The 21,254-nt window shown below is 53.2% G+C and overlaps 3 protein-coding genes and 1 non-coding gene across 4 annotated transcripts in view; 2 read left to right on the top strand and 2 right to left on the bottom strand.

Annotated features, from left to right (window-relative positions):
* The first annotated feature begins 54 nt into the window (after window positions 1-54).
* Window positions 55-12,219, top strand: VWA7 (von Willebrand factor A domain containing 7). Its single transcript, XM_023188856.2, has 17 exons — window positions 55-277; window positions 585-833; window positions 1,111-1,392; window positions 1,911-2,007; window positions 2,737-2,847; window positions 3,902-4,097; window positions 4,216-4,385; window positions 7,192-7,304; window positions 7,528-7,644; window positions 8,105-8,290; window positions 9,538-9,670; window positions 9,770-9,922; window positions 10,034-10,126; window positions 10,808-11,109; window positions 11,188-11,327; window positions 11,517-11,691; window positions 11,804-12,219. The coding sequence occupies exons 2-17, from the start codon at window positions 600-602 to the stop codon at window positions 11,975-11,977; spliced, it is 2,676 nt and encodes an 891-aa protein (XP_023044624.2). The 5' UTR covers window positions 55-277; window positions 585-599; the 3' UTR covers window positions 11,978-12,219.
* Window positions 12,220-12,716: 497 nt separating this feature from the next.
* Window positions 12,717-14,654, bottom strand: SAPCD1 (suppressor APC domain containing 1). Its single transcript, XM_023188858.2, has 5 exons — window positions 14,402-14,654; window positions 14,016-14,156; window positions 13,413-13,508; window positions 13,217-13,306; window positions 12,717-13,132 (listed from the first exon to the last, which is right to left on the bottom strand). Exons 1-5 carry the CDS (start codon window positions 14,513-14,515, stop codon window positions 13,037-13,039), a joined length of 537 nt encoding a protein of 178 aa, XP_023044626.1. The 5' UTR covers window positions 14,516-14,654; the 3' UTR covers window positions 12,717-13,036.
* A 242-nt stretch (window positions 14,655-14,896) lies between these two features.
* Window positions 14,897-21,254, bottom strand: part of MSH5 (mutS homolog 5) — a 24,764-nt gene continuing 18,406 nt past the window's right edge. The window contains exons 13-25 of the mRNA XM_023188857.3: window positions 19,603-19,731; window positions 19,287-19,359; window positions 19,032-19,141; window positions 18,730-18,810; window positions 18,398-18,485; window positions 17,932-18,121; window positions 17,691-17,817; window positions 17,071-17,220; window positions 16,320-16,394; window positions 15,966-16,109; window positions 15,622-15,759; window positions 15,388-15,461; window positions 14,897-15,153 (exon numbers count right to left, since the gene is read on the bottom strand). Coding sequence (XP_023044625.2) covers window positions 15,042-15,153; window positions 15,388-15,461; window positions 15,622-15,759; window positions 15,966-16,109; window positions 16,320-16,394; window positions 17,071-17,220; window positions 17,691-17,817; window positions 17,932-18,121; window positions 18,398-18,485; window positions 18,730-18,810; window positions 19,032-19,141; window positions 19,287-19,359; window positions 19,603-19,731 — 1,491 coding nt within the window. The 3' untranslated portion in view covers window positions 14,897-15,041. The remainder of the gene's footprint in view (window positions 15,154-15,387; window positions 15,462-15,621; window positions 15,760-15,965; window positions 16,110-16,319; window positions 16,395-17,070; window positions 17,221-17,690; window positions 17,818-17,931; window positions 18,122-18,397; window positions 18,486-18,729; window positions 18,811-19,031; window positions 19,142-19,286; window positions 19,360-19,602; window positions 19,732-21,254) is intronic.
* LOC111523954 lies at window positions 20,836-20,940 on the top strand. The gene has a single exon (XR_002725645.1). It is a non-coding gene; the product is annotated as a U6 spliceosomal RNA (small nuclear RNA).

Raw genomic sequence — 21,254 nt, 5'->3', positions numbered from 1 at the left:
GGCATTGTGCCAGGCCTGAGTCACGCTGCTCACTCCCCTCCTCCTCCCCAGCTTTCATTCACCTCCGCACTGCGGCCGAGGGAGGCCCGCCCTGGCGTGGGCTGCTGCCTGTGGCCTTGGGCAGGCATGAGCAAAGGGGCCGGGGGGTTGCCTGTCCTCCCCCACCCTGGGGGGGCCTCCCTCCCCCTCTACTGGGCCTCGGTTAATTATAACTCTGACCTAAGTGCCCTGTGACGTCGTGCCCGGGCCAGCCCTTCCTAGGAGACCCAGCAACCAGGTAGGGGAGGGCCTGAGAGGACTCGGGCTTCCTGTGCATGGGGAGTGTTTCTGCAGCAGGGCTGGTGACTCAGCCAGGGACTGGGGAGGGGGCCTGGGGGAGGAACCTTGGACCCCTCTCCTGGCAGCTGTGTGTGTCCCTAATGGTCAGATGAGGCCCTCAAGTTGTCTGGGTGACAGGGCGGGGAAGCCAGGCTGCAGCAGACGTGACTTTTGAGGTAAAGCAGGTGTCCATGGAGACCCGCAGAGCCAGCCTGCCCTGGAATCGCAGCTGCTTCCTCCTCCCTTGAGAGCCTTCTGTCTCCCAGGTCCATGTGTCAGCCATGCTCCCCATGGAAGTGCCCCAGTCCCACCTGGGCCCCTCAGTGTTGCTTCTGCTGCAGCTGCTGCTGCCCCCCACATCTGCCTTCTTCCCCAACATCTGGAGCCTGCTGGCTGCCCCTGGCTCCATCACCCACCAAGACCTAACTGAGGAGGCAGCGCTCAACGTCACCCTGCAGCTCTTCCTGGAGCAGCCACCCCCAGGCCGCCCCCCTCTTCGTCTTGAGGACTTCCTGGTGAGCATCCCAGGGTCCTGTCACACCCCTGCCAGAGTCCCCAATTCCGTGCGGCCTCTACTCCGTGAGGGCTCTGGTTGCCAAGAGAAGAGACACCCATGGCCCCACCCCTGCAGCAACAATACCCAGTAGTCTTGGTCCTGAAATTAGGAGTCCCCCTCCTTTGTGGGGCTCAGGCCCCTCATACCCAGCCTTGAGTGTCAGTTGCTGAGATAAGGTGGGCAACAGTCAATCCAAGGGGCCTCCCTGGAGCCCCGTCCCCCGCTATTCTCCCCAGGGTCGAACACTCCTTGCCGATGACCTCTTTGCTGCCTACTTTGGACCTGGTTCTCCTTCTCGGCGGTTCCGAGCAGCCTTAGGTGAGGTGTCTCGTGCCAATGCAGCCCAGGACTTCCTGCCGACTTCCAGGAATGACCCCGACCTGCACTTTGATGCTGAGCGACTGGATCAGGGACGCGCGCAACTGGTAGGGGCTCTGCGGGAGACCCTGGTGGCAACCAGAGCCCTTGACCACAGCCTGGCTCGCCAGCGCCTCGGGGCTGCACTTCATGCCCTGCAGGTGAGAACCGGGTTGGGTTGATGGTCAGAGGGGTCTTTGTGTCCGGGATAGAGAGCATCCTATGGTGCCTTCTTGATCATGCCTTCTCCACTCTGGAAGGGGTGGGCACTGGCACGTGGTGCCCTGAGGTTGTGTCCCAGTTCCCCACCTCCAAGCTGGCAGTGCTTCCTGTAGGAACAGCAAGGAGGGCACTGTGGCTGGAGAGAAGTGAGGGTGAGAGAGGACGGCTGTGAGGTCAGAGAGCTGAGGGAGCAGCATATGCTGCAGGACTGCAGGCCCAGAGAGGCCTTGGGTTAGACTCTGAGCTGGGAAGAGATGTGGGACAGTTTCCACCCGGGCAAAGCTCTGCTCTGAGCATGGAGAGGGGGCAGTGGAGGGGCCTTGGGGTGTCTGGTGGGAGTACTGGGGGTAGGAGGGGACTTTCCAGGTGGGGAACTCAAAGGAGTGGCATATCGTGCTGGAGATGGTGAGAAAGGTCAGACTAGTGCCTCATTCCCTTCTCCTGTCCTCTGGACCAGGATTTCTACAGTCATAGCAACTGGGTGGAGCTGGGTGAGCAGCAGCCACACCCTCACCTCCTCTGGCCAAGACAGGAGCTCCAGAACCTGGCACAAGGTACGGCTGTGACCCTGGCGGTGAGGCGGGAGTCCACAGGGCTACCTTAGTCCACCCGGCCACTGTGTCACATTCTGAGGTCCCAGAGGGTGTGATGTTACTTCATCTCCACAAGGACTGAAGTCCCCCAGTCCAAGCAATGCCTGGCTCGGTTAAGCAGCTTCCCCAAGGTCACACAGGGAAAAACAGCTAGGACCAGGTCTCCAGAACTCAGTCCCATCTGAAGTGTGGCTTCCTCCCCCCACTGACTCGCACGGGGCCTTCTCCCACAGCTCCCTCATCCTCTCGCCTGGGAGCTGCCTCCTGTCCACAACTCACAGAGGCCGCAATCCCCGTAGGATTGGTCCCTACACGTACTGTTTGTTTTTTTTCTTATTATTTATTTATATATTTATTTTTTAGAGATGAGGTCTCACTATGTGGCACAGGCTGGTCTCAAACTCCTAGACTCAAGCAATCTGCCCGCCTCTGCCTTCTAAAATGCTGGGATTACAGGCGTGAGCCACCGCGCCCAGCCTGTGCTGTGTTTTCTAGCACGGCCCCAGTTTCAGACATTCAGGCTCACTGCAGGCCCATGCTCCTAGGTTTTAGTTCGGAAAGCCTTGCTAGGGAACTTCTGGGCTTTCACTTCATCCCAGCTGGGAGGAAAAGCTGAAGAGGTTTGGGTGTGTGGGGATAAAGGCTGGGGGTAGCAGAATCTTGGGTTCTAGCCCTGCCCTCTCTTCCCAGTGGCTGATCCTACCTGCTCTGATTGCGAGGCGTTGAGCTGCCCTGGGAATTGGCTGGGCTTCACACTCCTCACCTCTGGCTACTTTGGAACTCATCCCCCGAAACCTCCAGGTACCAGACAACAAAGTTCCCCAGAAGTAAGGCGAGAAAGTCACTCCCTTACAGGATCTCTGTCCTATAGGCCCATATGCCTTTGCTATGGCATCTCCTCCTAGGAGGAGAGGATGCTGGGAACAGGGTGAGTGGAGGAAAGTCCCCTGAGGAGGCTGTGGTGGGGTTGAGGTAGGGGAGCAACTTCTTCCTCCACTGATAGGATTTCTCCCTTGCCATAGGCATCTTTGGGGGACTGGCTGGAGGGATCAGGGGATCCACCATGTGCTGTGCTGATTGACTACGGCGCCCTAAGATTTACTCCAGAATTCCCCTCCACAAAGCATCATCCTTTTTTTTTTTTTTTTGAGACAGAGTTTTGCTCTTGTTGCCCAGGCTGGAGTGCAGTGGTGCGATCTCGGCTCACCGCAACCTCTGCCTCCTGGGTTCAAGCGATTCTCCTGCCTCAGCCTCCCGAGTAGCTGGGATTACAGGCATGCATCACCGTGCCTGGCTAATTTTGTATTTTTAGTAGAGACGGAGTTTCATCATGTTGGCCAGGCTGGTCTCAAACACCTGACTTCAGGTGATCCGCCTGCCTTGGCCTCCCAAAGTGCTGGGATTACTGGTGTGAGCCACCTTGCCCAGTCATTATTTATTCATTTATTTATTTGAGACTGAGTCTCGCTCTGCCCCCCAGGCTGGAGTGCAGTGGCATGATCTCGGTTCACTGCAACCTCCGCCTCTTGGGATCAAGCTATTCTCCTTCCTCAGTCTCCTAAGTAGCTGGGATTACAAGCACGCGCCACCACACTTGTCTAATTTTTATAGTTTTAGTAGAGACAGAGTTTCAACATGTTGGCCAGGCTGGTCTCGGGCTCCTGATCTCAAATGATCTCCCTGCCTCGGCCTCCCAAAGTGCTGGGATTCCAGGCACTCACCCACCCCCATCATCATTTCTTGCTGAACCCTTGCTGAGGGGTGAGAGGGTCAGGCCAGGTCTGAAAGGGCCTCATTTTCTTAGGAGACAGTGGGTTTTTGACCTCCACTCTCCAGATCCCTTTCCCCAACCCAGGGAAATGTAGCCACGGGGGCCATTTTGACCTGAGCAGCTCCCAGCCACCGAGGGGAGGCATCAACAAGGACAGCACATCCCCAGGCTTCTCCCCTCACCACATGCTGCACCTCCAGGCTGCAAAACTGGCCCTTCTAGCCTCCATCCAGGCCTTCGGCCTTCTGCGAAGCCGCCTGGGAGACAGGGATTTCTCCAGGTGAGTGGCCTCCTGGGGATGGACCCCCTCATGGGTAGGCATTCCTGCGGGAACTGAGAAACCAGGCGCTGGGGACAAACGTGCAGACCCTTCACTGTGTCTCTGGCTTGCTCCCCAGGCTGCTGGACATCACCCCAGCCTCCAGCCTGAGCTTTGTCCTGGACACCACAGGCAGCATGGGCGAGGAGATCAACGCTGCCAAAATCCAGGCTCGCCACATTGTGGAGCAGCGGAGGGGCAGCCCCATGGAGCCTATCCACTATGTCCTGGTGCCTTTTCATGACCCAGGTAAGTGTGGTCTGGCTAGGACAGTAGAGGGGAGGAAAATTCAAGGTAAGGGATAGACTGGGCGCGGTGGCTCAGCCTGTAATCCCAGCATTTTGGGAGGCTGAGGCAGGTGGATCACCTGAGGTTGGGAGTTTGAGACCAGCCTGACCAACATGGAGAAACCCTGTCTCTACTAAAAATACAAAGTTAGCTGGGCATAGTGGCGCATGCCTTGTAATCCCAGCTACTCAGGAGGCTGAGGCAGGAGAATCGCTTGAACCCGGGAGGCGGAGGTTGCGGTGAACCGAGATCGCAACTTTGCACTCCAGCCTGGGCAACAAGAGCAAAAAACTCCATCTCAGAAAAAGAAAAGAAAAGGAAAGAAAAAAAGATAAGGGATAAAGGCCTGTGGTGAGGAAGTGGGCTTGTGGTGGCACTTCCTGTAGTCCTGAGTGAGCCTCTATGGTGTGCATACAGAAAATTAGCAGCAACCTGGGTGGGGTGGCTCACAACTGTAATCCCAGCACTTTGGGAGGCAGAGGTGGGAGGATCATTTGAGCCCAGAAGTTCAAGACCAACCTGGGCAACACAGAGAGATTCAGGTCTCCACAAAAAAATTAATAAAAATTATGTGTGGGAGTGGTGGCGCATGCCTATAGTCCCAGCTACTTGGGAAGCTGAGGCAGGAGGATCACTTGAGCCCAGGAGATTGAGGCTGCAGTGAGCCGTGATGGCACTACTGCACTCCAGGGTGGCCTGGGTGACGCAGTGAGGCCCTGTCTCCAAAAAAAAAAGATAACTAGCAGCCTTGTCTCCCACTGTTTCTAAAATGACAGCACTTTCCATTAGTTTAGTGCATGATTCATGCTTTGGCACGTGGCCTCTGCTTTCTTAGCCTTTCATGCTAATAAGCCATTTTCTATTTTTTTTCTTTTCTTTTCTTTTTTTTTTTTTTTTGAGATGGAGTCTCGCTCTGTCACCCAGGCTGGAGTGCAGGGCAAGATCTGGGCTCACTACAAGCTCCGCCTCCCAGGTTCCCGCCATTCTCCTGCCTCAGCCTCCCGAGTAGCTGGGACTACAGGCGCCTGCCACCATGCCCGGCTAATTTTTGTATTTTTAGTAGAGACGGGGTTTCACCGTGTTAGCCAGGATGGTCTCAATCTCCTGACCTTGTGATCTGCCCTCTTTGGCCTCCCAAAGTGCTGGGATTACAGGCGTGAGCCACTGCTCCTGGCCGCCATTTTCAATCCTCTCCATTTCCTATAGACAGAGATGGGGATGAAGATGGGGTTGGTGGGGCCAGGCTTCTGGGAAGCATCTGAGATAGCGAGCTACATTGTATTCCTTTCCCATTGATTAGAAGTTAGACTCTCTGGCTTGAGTCTGACTGTGTGTCTTTAGGCTGGTCATGTAAACTTTCTTTACCTGGATTTCATCATCCATAAAATGGGTCAGTATCAGTTACGTATCAGGGTGGGGCAGGAACAAATCACAATGGTGGAATGACATCAGTTAAAGCTATTTTCACTTCTTTTGTGGATCTTCAGTTGCTTCAGGCTACCTGGATGTATAAGTGCAGGTCACAGGGGATATGATGGCTTAGCTTGGGCTCAGAGGCCTGACACCTCCCTCATCCTGCCTAACTCCCAGAGTTGAAATGATGATCAAATAAAATGCCTACTGGGCTGAGAGTTGCCTAAGTTTGAGTCTTATTTGTCTGCGTACATCCTACAGTGGCCGGCATTTAATAGATAATTATTATGTTTGATGAAGATATAAATAAAGGTATAATTAAGAACTTAGCACTTATGTGTCAAAGCACTATCTTAAGATTTGCAAAATCAACTCATTTAGTCCTCCCAATAAGCCTCTGAGGTAAGTGCTTTTCTGTCTCTTTTCTTATGAGGAAACCCAGTGTGTTTTTTCCTTTTTTTTTTTTTGGAGTCTCACTCTGTCACCCAGGCTGGAGTGCAATGATACGATCATGGCTCACTGCAGCCTTGATTCAAGTGATCCTCCTGCCTCAGCCTCCTGAGTAGCTGGGACTGCAGACAAGCACCACCATATCTGGCTAATTTTTGTATTTTTTTTTTGTAGAGATGGGGTCTCACTATGTTACCCAGGCTGATTTTGAGCTCCTGGGCTCAAGTGATCCTCCCACTTCAGCATCTCAAAGTGCTGGGATTATGGGCGTGACCAGTTTTTTTGTTTTGTTTTGTTTTGTTTTGTTTTGTTTAATATATGTGCATGTACCCAATAAAGGCCTACAGGAAATGCCACCATTTTTTTAAGGGAGTGGAGGACCACCTTCTCACCAGTGACACCTAGGTCTGCCCTTTCCTGCCCTGCCCCGCCCTGCCCTGACAAGTATGACTCTTTTTTTTTTTTTTTTTTTTCATTTGAGACGAAGTCTCGCTCTGTCGCCAGACTGGAGTGCAGTGGCACGATCTTGGCTCACTGCAACCTCTGCCTCCTGGGTTCAAGTGATTCTCCTGCCTCAGCCTCCTCAGTAGCTGGGACTACAGGCACGTGCCATCACACCCAGCTAACTTTTGTATTTTTTAGTAGAGATGGGGTTTCACCATTTTGGCCAGGATGGTCTTGATCTCTTGACCTCGTGATCCACCTGCCTTGGCTTCCCAAAGTGCTAGGATTACAGGTGTGAGCCACTGCGCCTGGCCAAGTATGAGTCTTATAATGGAGTATTGTTATTTCACTACTTGTCCACTCCAGAAGCACACAGGGACCCTCAACTGGGGAGGTGGCTCTGGGTAGGAATGAGGGGAGCTCTTTCCTCACTTATCTTAACCTCCTTTCCCCTTCCCAGGGTTTGGCCCTGTCTTTACAACCAGTGACCCTGACAGCTTCTGGCAACAGCTTAATGAGATCCATGCCTTGGGGGGTGGAGACGAGCCTGAGATGTGCCTGTCAGCCCTGCAGGTCTGGCGCCTCCCCTCCTCCTTTCTTACCCCCCTGCGTTTCCTGGCCCCACCACCAGGGGGAGCTAGATCCCCCCTGGGGCTCCCCGCTACCTTCAGAATCTAGATCCACTAGCTTCACTCCAGGATTACGGGGCCATATTCCCTTCTGCTTCATCCTCCTTGGCTCTACCCATTCCCCTCCTGCTGCCACTGTTAACACTGGTCGTTGCCTTCCCTGCCAGCTGGCCCTGCTGCACACACCTCCACTCTCAGACATCTTTGTCTTCACGGATGCCTCCCCCAAGGATGCCTTTCTCACCAACCAGGTGGAATCCCTGACTCAGGAACGGCGCTGCCGGGTGAGCAGAGCTGGTGAGAGACCCAGTGTTAGCCTCCCAGGGATGTCAGAGACCCTGTGATGACAATCTCATCACGAGGGTTGTAGCACACTATGGTGGCCCGACAAGCCTTGGCACATGGGAGAAGCAGACAATGAACGAAACCTTTCCTGATACCTTTAATGATACACGTAGGAGACCCTACCCTTAATAATGCAGAATTTTTATTTGAACCTGCCCAGTAAACAATGTGAAGAACTGGGGATCTAGTCGCCAAAAATCCACTGTGACAAGGGGGTGGCCAACTACTAACTGAAGGCAGGGGGTTGTCACTGGGAGACCCCATCCTAGCAGCCAGAAGGCAGGCAGAGACCTGATCACGAACCGTCAGCTCTGGAGAAAGCTTGAGCACAGGGATTCTCATTCATAATAGTGGATGGCACTTGGACACCCCAACCACCGAGCTCTCTTCTGGCCACAGGTAACATTCCTGGTGACTGAAGACACATCAAGGGTTCAGGGCCGAGCTCGGCGTGAGATCTTGTCCCCTCTGCGTTTTGAGCCATACAAAGCAGTGGCCCTGGCCTCAGGAGGAGAAGTGATCTTCACCAAAGACCAGCACATTGGAGACGTGGCAGCCATTGTTGGGGACAGCATGGCTGCCCTGGTGAGTAAGTGGGAGCCAGGGCCCTCACTTAGGAACTGAAGGGTGGTCAGGCTGCACCTCTCTTCTTATAGGAGAAAGGGGAATCACTTTCACTGCTCTGTTGTTCTTCCAGTCACGGGGCAGGAAAGGAAGTTTCTCTCCCTCTGAGATCCATGGCTAACCATTTCTCTTTTTTTGAGATGGAGTCTCACTGTCACCCAGGCTGGAGTTCAGTGGTGCGATCTCGGCTCACTGCAAGCTCTGCCTCCCAGGTTCAAGGGATTCTCCTGCCTCAGCCTCCCAAGTAGCTGCAGTTAAGGCACCCACCACCAGGCCCGGCTAATTTTTGTATTTTTTTAGTAGAGCCAGGGTTTCACCAGTTTTTTGGCCGGGCTGGTCTCGAACTCCTGACCTCAAGTGATCTGCCCACCTTGGCCTCCCCCAGTGCTGGGATTACAGGCTCGACGCACCGCGCCTGGCCTGTATTGTTCTTTTATATCAGTAAACCCCTCCCCGCTTGGCTTCCAGTATTCTGCCTTCAGCGTTACCACAGTAAGTCCTACCATCTTTTTGGGGAGGTGGCTTGTATTTTGCAGAGACAGAGTCTCGCTTTATTGACTAGGCTGGTCTTGAACCCATGGCCTCAAGTGATCCTCCTGCCTTGGTCTCCCAGGTGCTGGGATTACAGACATGAGCCACCATGCCTGGCCTATCATCTTTTAATGGGGCACAAGATCTGATTGTCTCATCCTGAATCCCTTGCCTCCAACTTTGTCCCTGACCATAATAACCTCATCCCTGGCCCTGTGCCCCTCTCTCACTGTGCCCCTTTCTCCCTGTGTGACGTGGTTTCTTTTTTTCTTTTTTTTTTTTAAGACAGAGTCTTGCACTGTCACCGGGGCTGGAGTGCAATGGCACGATCTTGGCTCACTATAACCTCCGCCTCCTGGGTTCAAGCAATTCTCCTGCCCCAGCCTCCCAAGTAGCTCAGATTACAGGCACCCACCACCACACCTTGCTAATTTTTTTTTTTTTTTTTTTTTTTTTGTATTTTTGTAGAGACATAGTTTCACTATGTTAGCCAGGCTGGTCTCGAACTCCTGACCTTGTGATTTGCCTGCCTCAGCCTCCCAAAGTGCTGGGATTACAGGCGTGAGCCACTGCACCCGGCCCAATGACATGGTTTCTTCCTATCTCCCCTATCTTCTTTGTTCCTCATCCCATACCTCATCTTCTCCCCCATTTTCTGGTCCTGCTGATCCCTCAAGGTGACTCTTCCCCTGGACCCTCCTTCTGTGGTGCCTGGGCAGCCACTTGTGTTCAGCGTGGATGGGCTGCTCCAGAAGATCACAGTCCGGATCCACGGGGACATCAGCAGCTTCTGGATCAAGAACCCTGCAGGTACCTCTGAAGGCAGAGGGAAGAATGGCGACTGGGGAATAGACAGTCGAGGGGAGGTACTCAAGGAGAGCCAGTGTTTCATTTCTTCCCTGACCCCAGGGGTCTCCCAGAACCAGAAGGAAGGCACGGGTCCTCTAGGTCACACTCACCGCTTTGGGCAGTTCTGGATGGTGACCATGCATGACCCTCCACAGACAGGAACCTGGGAGATCCAGGTCACAGCTGTGGACAGCCCTGGGGTGAGAGTGCAAGGTAAGGAGGGAGGTGTTCCTGGGAAAGGAAAGGAGAGACTGCAGGCCTCAGAGAACATGATCAGTCACATTCCTTTCAGAAAGGGCTCTGACTTCCTTTGCCCTTTCCCAGCCCAGACCTCCCTGGACTTCCTCTTCCACTTTGGGATCTCCATGGAGGATGGACCCCACCCTGGCCTCTACCCGCTGATTCAGCCAGTTGCAGGTACATCTATTCCCTGAGCCCCCACCCACCTAACCCCCAGTTATGTATTTATTTATTTTTTTCCACTCGTCACCCAGGCTGGAGTGCAGTGGTGCGATCTTGGCTCACTGCAAGATCCACCTCCCGGGTTCTCCTGTCTTAGCCTCCCGAGTAGCTGGGACTACAGGCACCTGCCACCACGCCCAGCTAATGTTTTGTATTTTTAGTAGAGATGGGGTTTTGCTGTGTTAGCCAGGATGGTCTCGATCTCTTGACTTCGTGATCCACCCGCCTTGGCCTCCCAAAGCACTGGGATTACAGGCATGAGCCACCACGCCCGGCCAAACCCCCAGTTTTATATATATGTGTGTGTGTGTGTATATGTGTGTGTGTATATATATAACATATATATGTATACATACATCTATGCATATGCATAACTTTTATATTGAGTTATAATTTACATAATGTGCACTAAAGTGTACAGTTTGATGGATTTCATATAATACGCCCAGTTCAGGATATAGGACATTTCCAGCACCCCAGAACTCCCTCGTGATGCTCCCCATCGATACCCCTTGAAGGTAACCTGTTTTCCCAGCCATATTCCCCAGAGGGAACCCTTATTTTGAAGGCCATTAATTCTTTTCTCCCTGTGTCTCCGAATCTCACAATGTTCTCCCCTCCTCGCCCCTGTCCCAGGTCTCCAGACCCAGCTGCTGGTAGAAGTGACAGGGTTGGGTTCCCAAGCGAATCCTGGGGATCCTCAGCCGCATTTCTCCCACGTCATCCTTCGAGGGGTCCCAGACGGTGCCGAACTAGGCCGGGTGCCTCTGGAGCCCGTGGGATCTCCGGAGCGAGGTCTCCTCGCAGCCTCGCTGCCGCCCACGCTGCTGTCCACCCCTAGACCCTTCTCCCTGGAGCTGATTGGCCAGGACGGAGCGGGGCGGCTCCTGCACAGGGCTGCCCCTCAGCCTAGCACTGTAGTCCCTGTCCTTCTGGAGGTGAGACACTAGGGGAAAGTGCGGCTGGGGCTGGAAAGAGTTGGAGCGGCCCCTTCCCTGACGAGCCCTTCTCTGCAGCTTACTGCCCCCTCAGGTTTCTTGGCCCCGGGCAGCAAGGTGCCGCTCAGTCTGCGCATCGCCAGCTTCTCGGGCCCTCAGGATCTTGACCTTAGGACTTCCGTCAACCCCAGCTTCTCCCTCACCTCCAACCTCTCCAGGTGAGGCCCCTGGACCCTCCAGCTCCCTCTGGCATCTTGCCCGGCCCGTGCTTATCCCAAGCCCCGCCCCTGGCCCCTTCCGATTGGCCCTCAGAATCCTCCTCTCACCTCACGTGCCCCTGCGGGCGTCCCCTGACTCTGGGCTCTGGACAGCCAGGGGTTTTAACCACGCCTATATCGTCTCTCCAGGGCTCACCTGGAACTGAATGAGTCTGTCTGGGGCCGCCTGTGGCTGGAGGTCCCAGACTCAGCGGCCCCGGATTCCGTGGTGATGGTGACTGTGACTGCAGCGGGACGAGAAGACAGCCCAGTGCCCCCGACTCATGCTTTCCTCCGGCTCCTGGTATTGGCCCCAGCCCCCCAGGTGAGGCACCACTACTTTCCATCACAGGGTAGGCAAGGCAGGGGGAGGGTGGTGTAGGCTTAATTTGAGTACACTCTAGCACACCCTGTCATTCTCTTCCTCTTCCCCGCAGGACCAGCTCGCCACCCCTACCGGCTCATCTGACCCAACCCTCACCACGGCCACCCCTGCCTTTTCCCCCTTCACATTGGAGACTCAAGGCAGGGCTGGGGCAGGGTTGGCGGGCAGCCCCTGGTGGGGCACAGTTGGAGGGTTGTTGCTTCTGCGAGGCCTGGCCTCCTGGTGACACAACAGACTATATAGAGGGATGGGTGTCCGGCACTATTTTCAACCTGCCCCATTGGTAAGAAGACCTGGGACACATTTGTCACATAGGCCTTAGGACCTTGCCTCTCCTAGCTGGGATGAAGGTTTTCTTTTTCTTTTTTTTGAGACGGAGTTTTGCTCTTGTTGCCCAGGCTGGAGTGCAGTGGCCTGATCTCGGCTCACTGCAACCTCCGCCTCCCAGGTTCAAGCAGTTCTCCTGACTCAGCCTCCCAAGTAGCTGGGATCACAGGTGCCCACCACCATGCCCTGGCTAATTTTTTGTATTTTTAGTAGAGACAGGGTTTCACTATGTTGGAAAGGCTGGTCTCGAACTCCTGATCTCAGGTGATCCAACTGCCTCAGCCTCCCAAAGTGCTGGGATTACAGGCGTGAGCCACCGTGCCCCGCCAATGAAGGTTTTCTTTCTCCAGCACATCCCTTTCCTTTCTTAAAAACTTCAAAACTGGGGCTGGGTGCGGTGGCTCATGCCTGTAATCCCAGCACTCTGGGAGGCTGAGGCAGGAGGATCACTTGAGCCCAGGAGGTTGAGGCTGCAGTGAGCTGTGGTCACACCACTGCACTACAGCCTGAGCGACAGTAAGACCCTATCACAGAAACAAAAAAAAAAAAACCAAAAAACCCTGTAAGACTGGGATAGAGGGGAATGGATTTTCCCACAATGCACTTTTCCTAACCCTATGAGAAACAAACCAAAGACATTTTTGGAGAAAGTTGCTTTCTGGAGCAGCTTTGGTTTTATTTTTGTATTTAAGGCTGAAGGACAGTTTCAATAAACATGTCTTCTCCCCAGAGGAATTTCAAAGAAAGATCATTTTTGCACGTCATATAGGGGAGAATGAGGACGTGAGACACCAAGAAGGTGAAGTTTTCAGGAGCAGAGGACAAACATTACACCAAGATGTCTGAACTTCATTGACTCACTACCTGGAGCCATTTTTTAGCTGTTGAGTTAAGAAACAGAAAAAGGAGCCTGGGGCTTCTGACTGTTTCACCAGGCTTAGGGGAGTGAGAGGAGGGTTCAGACACGGGTAGGGCCTCTTGGCCTGTTGGTGCAGCCCCGCTGAGCCACCTCCTCCTTTGGCTGGGTGACTCCTTTCTGCTGCCTTGACAACTCCTGGAGGAGAGGAGAAACAGATGGGCCTCTGGGTTCCTCCCAGCCCTGTAGGGTGGGACTCCTGCCCTCTCCCTTGAAGTTTACCTGTTGCCGCCACAAGTTCTGCTTCCTTCGTCTTTCCTTTGAATCCTGGGTGGTGCAGGAACTAGCCTTGTTCAGTGGACTTGGGGAGAACTGGAGGGGAAATTCACTGTGTTTTCTGTTAAGCCAGCACTGACCCCAACAACTCCCCTCACTAGTCCAGCTTCCCAAAAGTCTAAACTGAAAACAATAAACTCACCTTCTCATGAATCAGATTCTGCAAACAGATGTTCACCTTTTGAATCTGGGCTAATGGGGGGCCACCAGGCTCTGAGTGTAAATCTGTTAGAAAATTCTAGAGGAGGAGTTGGAGGCTGACAACATGGTTAAAACCTGAGGTCCATCTGCCACTCTATTCCTGTCACCACAGGCCATCCCTCTCATCCGGATTCCCTCATCCCAGTACCCTCCCAGGCAGGTGGGAAAATCCAATACTCTTCACTTCCATCTCTTTAGCAGGTCAGTTCCTCCATCCCCTCAAATAGCACAACACCCCCTTTCCCTACTCTTCATGGAGCCTCCCTGTCCATCCCTGCCCCATTGGAATAATCCGGCCACGCCCTCGTCTCCATGGAGTGATCCAAATCCCTCTGAATGGAATGCAGACCAGCTTCCTCCAGCCCCAACAATGAACACCAACTTAACACTTGGTGGCATCCTGTCATTACGATGCTGCCTCCAATTCATGATCCCTGACCATTAACTCTCCCCTCTCCAGAGTGGTCTCAGGCTGTGTCTACACATTCCTTGTTCTTCCCTCCCTGGCCCTCCCCCTCTTCACACAGAGGGGCAGCCCCCATACCTCACCAAGGGCCCCTAGATGCAGCTGCTGTTGCTGTGCCTCCTTCAGACGGTCTTCAAACCAGGCCTGGCCATGCTGTAGCAGCTCCAGCCCCTGCCACAGGGCATCCTGTTCTCTCTCCAGAGCCTGCATCCTCTGCAGCTGGGAAAAGCAAGCACAGAGGCTGACTCTCGTGCCACAGCAGGCTCTGGGTTATGGCCCCTTCTCTCCACCCCTGGTTGGGTTCACTGTGTGGTCACTGAGTGTGAACCCAGACTGGCCACTGAGGACCTGGAGGGCAAGGGGAGGCAGGTGGGAACACTGTGGGCCCTCAGATTGAATGGAAACATAAAGGGCAGGTCTATGGAGAGACTTCCCCTGGGACCTCTTGTTGTGCTGATACTCACCCAAAGGAAGAAGCTCTGGGCCCCCGGGTCTTGGCGGCTTGTTCCCAGCGGCAGCAGCAGGACTGTGTAGGGAACCTGCACCAAGGGCATCCCGCCAGAACCCTGGCTCCCCATGGCTCTGAGGTGGGAAGGGTGGAGCCACTCCCACTGGTGCAGCCCGGGCTGGTCCCTCCCTTCCACCCCTGCCTTGCACCCATCCTGCCTCTGTCAGCCTCTCAGGCCCCTTCCTGCTGTGTCTGTCTGAGCCTGGGGTGTTCCTACTTGAGAAGAGAGACCATCTGCCTTGGGCCCCTCTGTCTTCCCTCTAATCTGTTTTGTAGGGCCTCTCTGAAGAGGTTCGTTCTCATGAACGATCCTTGGGTAGAATCTGAGAGTCTGCCTACAGCAAGGACACTGTATTTTTATTGAGGCAGGGCAGGATCCCCTGTGGACTCCTGCTCTGTGTTTCGGATCTTTCCTAGTCTCTTGTTTTGGCTGGCCTAAAGAAACAGTATCTTTCTTCAAAATAAACTTTATTCCTAATATGAAACAAAATTTCTAGAGAAACTAAAAACTCTGGGTCTGAAGGCGATAAGGAAACAAAGAGGGCATGGCAGCCCACTGGGGTCTCAGGAGGCTGGGGAGGACACAGGAAGGACTCTCAGAGGATGCTGGTGGCAGCAGGCAGCACTTCCTGGCTCATGAAAACGTTCAAGTCCAGGTTAGGATCTTCCAAATCCAGTTTCATAAACTTATCCACTAATGTCTGGCAACTGAAGAAGAGAGAAAATAGCAAGATTTATGGCAGAATGGACAACCAAATCCCTGGGCAGAGGGGAGAGGCTGTGGCACAGGAAACCTGGGATCTTGAAGATTTAGGGATTTCAGAAAGAAATGGTGGGTTTCTGAAGGGCAAAGTGCTGGAGGAAGGCTGAGTCCCTGAAAAGGGGAGAAGAGTTGCAGGAGAAGATGCAGAGAGGGCAAAGACACTGGGGCCACACACTCACTTTTCCATTTGGTTCTTCTTTAGCAAATCCTTGACAGGCTTGATGGGTTTTCCACTGCGGATCAAGTCTGAGACCTAGGAACGACAAGCAAGATGGTGGGAGGAGTACGGCGAGTTGGGGAAGAGAAGGGAAAATAAGGGTCAGAAATCCTGTGGACCTAGACCCAGGCCCAATAGGACTAGGAATGGAAGGGAGCTCTTATGTGGACGTGGTTGCACATTTGGATCTCATCACCTCCTTGCCACGAGCTACAAGCTTGTCAGGAAGCCCAGCCTGGGCAGCTGTGTGGGAAGCATGGCTGGCCTTTGCAACACCTTCGCAAACCTGATAGAAGAAGACAAGGTCGTTGCCATCCTCACAGGTCTCCATGGTCTTAAAAGAGAATAAAAGACAGTAAGTATATCATCAATCACCTCCTTCCTGTCCTGAAACCCTTGGCCAATCCTGTGGGGAGGGAGAAAAGGGAAGGGATGTGGTCTCTGTGCTGAGGGAGGCTTTGTTCTGATACAGGAGCCAATCCCCACCTCTGGGAAATGCCCAGCCTGGGGGCCTCCGAGGAGCTAGATTGGTCTCCTCACCAAATACTGCACCAGGGGCCCTTGTGGCAGCAGCTGTAACTGAACAAGGCTCAGAAAGTTGGTGGCCACAAAGATGTGGGGGCATGTGGGTCCACGTGCCAGCCAGTGTCGGAGCACAGCGGCCAGAAGCGCGAGCCCATCCACCTGCAAGGAGGGCAGAGGTTAGGGTTCGGAGCCATGGGGACCCCATGTGCCCCTTTGCCCTTGCACTGGCCTTTCCCTGTCTCATGTTCTATTTCTTTTCTGCTCACACAGCCCTATTCCATTCCAGATGCCCAGCCTCACTGTCATGCTCCTTCATCCTCCTCCATTTTCCCCTCCTTAGTTTCTCCCCTCATCAGTTTCTCCCCTCACCGTGTTGGTTCCCTTTCCAAATTCATCAATGAGGACCAGCGACTGTGCAGTGGCATTGTTCACTGCTTTTGCCACCTGCAGGGTGTAAGGTGGACAAGGGAAAGTTAGTATTGGAAGCCCGTAACGCACTGACCACAGTTGGCCTGTGAATAAAGCTATATACGCGCCCTCCCTACTGCACTGCAAGTTCTTTTTTCTTTTCTTTTTTTTTTTTTTTTTTTTGAGACGGAGTCTTGCTCTGTCACCCAGGCTGGAGTGCAGTGGCCGGATCTCAGCTCACTGCAAGCTCTGCCTCCTGGGTTCCCGCCATTCTCCTGCCTCAGCCTCCCGAGTAGCTGGGACTACAGGCGCCGCCACCTCGCCCGGCTAGTTTTTTGTATTTTTTTAGTAGAGACGGGGTTTCACTGTGTTAATCAGGATGGTCTCGATCTCCTGACCTCATGATCCGCCCGTCTCGGCCTCCCAAAGTGCTGGGATTACAGGCTTGCGCCACCGCGCCCGGCCTGCACTGCAAGTTCTTGAACGCTGAGGTGCATGCTTTGTTCATCCTCTTTGCCAACAGTGACTCATATGAAGCAAGGGTTCAAGAAATGTTTGTGGTATTGATTCTTCCTATCTCTGACCTTAGTGTTCCCCACTTTTAGTATAAAGGGTATGCAGCAGAGGGCATGCTTTCCTGTTACAAGCATTTTCAGGGGTTCCTTTCCCATTATCCCCTTCCTCAATCCCACCTCCCTTTGTTCCCTTTGACCTGGTTGAGGTCGATCATGAAGGTGGAGAGGCCAAGGGAGATGGATTCACAGCTATGAATTCGTGTGAAGATGGCGTCTACTGCCCCAATTTCGGCCTCCTCTGCTGGCACAAAGCTGCCTACCAGGGCCATGAATGTGATCAAGCCTACCTGAATAGGGAAGGAGACAGGGCCTGAGGCTTGGTGCTGTGGGCTGAGGTGAAAGTGAGGCTCAAGGCATGAATGACAGATCAAAGAGAGATGGACAGGGTGAACCAGGAGAAACAGATACACTGACTCTGTCTCTCCTCCCCCAGTCCCAATCATAGCCCCGTTGGCTAATTTAGAATCAGTAAAGAGGCATGGGACGTGGGCAGAGACATACTTGGGAGTGGTGTGTACCTACTGGGAGACGGGTGAAGGAATTTGAGCCATGGAAAGTTCCATTAGAGCATGGCTCTCCAGTAGAGAATGAGAACATGTGAGGTGGAAGGAAGCACAGGGATGTAGGTGATGGTCCTTTCATGAAGAGCGGGGTCAGAAAATGGGAGAAGAGCTGCAGGAGACTGGGTTGGTTGGCAAGTAGGGGTGGAGTAGATGCAGGAGATGCCAGAGGCCCAGGCTGCAGGGCTTCTCCTCACCTGTTTGAGGTATATGCTCTTCCCTGATGAGTTGGGTCCAGTGATGACTTTGACCCTTCCTTTGTCCCCACCACATTCTGTGGAGTTGGGCACAAAAGTTCGGGCACAGAGTTCCATCAGAGGATGTCTGCAGTGGGTGGAGAGGCACCTCACATGGCTTGTGGATCAAGATGGATGAACCCCCAGAAGATGTAGCCTTTGGGCCCCTCATGTCTATTCCTCCACCCACCTCTATTCTTACCTGCCATTCTGGATTCGCACCCCAAGGACCTGAGGGGAGTAACGCGGCCTTGAGTAGCCATAGTCCCGGGCAGCACTGGCAAGAGCCAGCAGGACGTCCAGGCGGGAGGCAAGGTCCAATACTTGGGTTAAGACAGCTGCTCGTGCCAGCACCTGGCACTGTAGCTGGTACATCAGCAGCGTCTCCTGGTCTGGGAATGGGTGAGGGAGGGAGCTAGAGGTCAGCTCCAGGGGAAAGTGAAGAAGAGGCAGAGGCCCCTAGAGGGATCTGGAAACAGGTTGCAGATACAATTTGAGACCTCAAGACATTCAGAGGAAAAGATAGAGTCAGAGTGAGTGAGACAGAGAACAGGAAGAGAAGGGAGGGGCCTGTTGGAAGCATCCCCAAGTTGCCCACTCCCCTCCTTCCCCTGGCTGCTTTTTTAAAAAACATCTTACAATGCATATAACCTCTGGCTTCTCCTCACCCCGGATCTCACAGTGCAGGTCCCCCAGCAATGCATCCAGCTCCTTGGTTCGGGCACTACGATAGTGCAGCTTCTCCTCTGAGAGAAACTGGGTACAGTGGTTCAAAGCTGTGGGCTTTGCATCTCTTGGTCCTCCTCTCCTTCCCCATCTTTCTAACCCTACCTCCAGCCCCTAACCCTGACTTCTCTTTCCTTTGTCTCAGTGCTGGTAAAGCTCAGAATAAAACTACAGAGAGATCCCATATTGGGCAGTGCTGCTGTAGGGTAAGGCCCTCCCTCAGCTGCTGACTCATTTTCCTCATCACTCACCTTACAGAGGTTGAGGGTCTTACCATGAAGTCCAGTCCATTAATCTCAAAGTCACTGGCCTCTACCATGAAAGGCAGGCGAGGAATAGAAAGAAGGAAGCCGATCTGGGGAGAGTAAAGAGGAGATACTCTACTTTCCTGGTTGGAGACTTACTGGACACCTCCCCTCCCTAGAAGGAGCTTAAGAGATCCCTGTATCCCCACAAAAAAGTGTTCATGTTCTTCAGGCTGCCCCACAAGTTTTCTTATCTACCAGTATGTCTTTCATAAGCCTAATATCTCCCCCAAAAGACCTCTGAAGGCTACACCCACTCTCTTGCCCTCACCAGAGGGATGTAGATGACACTGCATGAAGGAATACGTGAGTCCAGATTCTCCAGCTCCTTGCGGGCAACCTCAGTAAGGAAACTGGGAAGTCCCATCAGTCTTCGCTTTTCTACAAGGGTGGAAGACATGTGGTTATCAAAAGTGAGGCTCCTGCCCTGGTTGCTATGAAGATCCCCAGCTGTGGGAACCACCTGCCAAGGATGGTACTCCATCACTGCGCAGGGCTCACAGGCCCATCCGCACCCAACACTCACTCTCATCAATTTCAGGATCTATGTTGGGGAGGACTGTGAAGCGATTTTCAGCAAGGCTGCCCTCAAAGTCCACCTGAGGAGATAAGTACTGTTTCTTAGCACCCGGCACCCTCTCTCTGTCCTGTTCCTCAGCTCTCCTTGGGCCCCAATTCTCCCTGCAGTCCTGCTTTAACTCTCATCCTCCAGATACTTCCTTGAAGTTCTGCCGCCTCCTGTCACCATCCCATTCTTTATCCAATTGACCTCAGTATCTTCCATGCTTCCCCATCTGGCACACTGCATTCTCTCTCCCTGACCTCCCTGGGTGCACACTCACTACTTTCCCAATGAGGCTGGCAATATGGTGCAGGTCATCAGAGAACTCTTGGGCAATGTCCCGAAAGAGCTGGATGGACTGCGGCAGGGAGCGGCAGGCATCCCTCAGGCCCAGGGCACCGTACACAGTCTGTGAGAGAAACACAAGTAGGACAGCCCACATCCAGCTCAGGCTGGGGCGGGGATAGGGACAGACTCAGAAGAACAAAGACCAGTAGGGAAGATCACAGTAACAAAGAGGGAAGATCTCAAAGGCGAAAAGAAACAGTGGGAGGCACTGCACCAAACGCTGAAGCTACGAAGACAATCAAGATAGGGTCCCAGCCAGGCACGGTGGCTCATGCCTGTAATCCCAGCACTTCGGGAGGCTGAGGCGGGTGGATCACCTGAGGTCAGGAGTTCGAGATCGGTGTCACCTACATGGTGAAACCCTGTCTCTACTCAAAATACAAAAATTAACTGGGCATGGTGGCATGCACATGTAATTCCAGCTACTTGGGAGGCTGAGGCAGGAGAATCTCTTGAACCCGGGAGGTGGAGGTTATTATAGCGAGATCATGCCACTACACTCCAGCTTGGCCGACAGAGCGAGACTCTGTCTCAAAACAAAACAAAACAAAACAAAACAAACAAAAAAAGATATGGTCCCTGTCCCAGATGTGCTCACAGTCTAGCAAGGAAGGCAGAAATACATGCAGAAGATGTAAAAGTGAGGTGGTAGGTGCTTTGATAGAGGGTTGTGCAAACTCTAAAACAAAGGAGTTTGTACAGAGTCGGGAGAAAGAGAAATTTAGCTATAAAAGGCCATGAATCTGTAATGATACAAGAACAACAACAAAAAACCTCACTGGCTATCAGGGCTGGGCACGGTGGCTCACACCTGTAATCCCAGTACTTTGGGAGGCCGAGGTGGGTGGATCATGAGGTCAGGAGATCGAGACTATCCTGGTTAACACAGTGAAACCCCATCTCTACTAAAAGTACAAAAAATTAGCTGGACATGGTGGCAGGCGCCTGTAGTCCCAGCTACTCAGGAGGCTGAGGCAAGAGAATGGCGTGAACCTGGGAGGCAGAGCTTGCAGTGAGCCGAGATGGCACCACTGCACTCCAGCCTGGGCCACAGTGCAAGACTCTGTCTCAAAAAACAAAACAAAACAAAAAACCTCATTGGCTATCTTGGAGAATGTTAGGGAACTAATTTACCATATTGATAGCTAGTAAATAAAGGTGGGGGGTGCTCATTTCTGCAGCACATATACTAAAATTTTGAAGGTTACAGAGATTAGCATGGCCACTGGGCAAGGATGACACACACATTCATGAAGCGTTCCATATTGGGAAAATAAAAAAAGAAAAGGGCTGGGCACGGTGGCTCACGCCTGTAATCCCAGCACTTTGGGAGGCCAAGGTGGGTGGATCACGAGGTCAAGAGATTGAGACCATCCTGGCCATCATGGTGAAACCCCGTCTCTACTAAAAATACAAGAATTAGCTGGGCGTGGTGGCGCGCACTTATAGTCCCAGCTACTCAGGAGGCTGAGGCAGGAGAATCACTTGAACCCGGAGGCGGAGGTTGCAGTGAGCCGAGATCATACCACTGCACTCCAGCCTTGTGACAGAGTGAGACTCTGTCTCAAAAAAAAAAAAAAAAAA

The sequence above is a fragment of the Piliocolobus tephrosceles genome, chromosome 5, assembly GCF_002776525.5.
Source record: "Piliocolobus tephrosceles isolate RC106 chromosome 5, ASM277652v3, whole genome shotgun sequence".
In the NCBI taxonomy this organism is placed as follows: Eukaryota; Metazoa; Chordata; class Mammalia; order Primates; family Cercopithecidae; genus Piliocolobus; species Piliocolobus tephrosceles.
The sequence above is the reverse complement of the archived record's forward strand: the minus strand, read 5'-3'. Positions and strand labels throughout refer to the sequence as shown.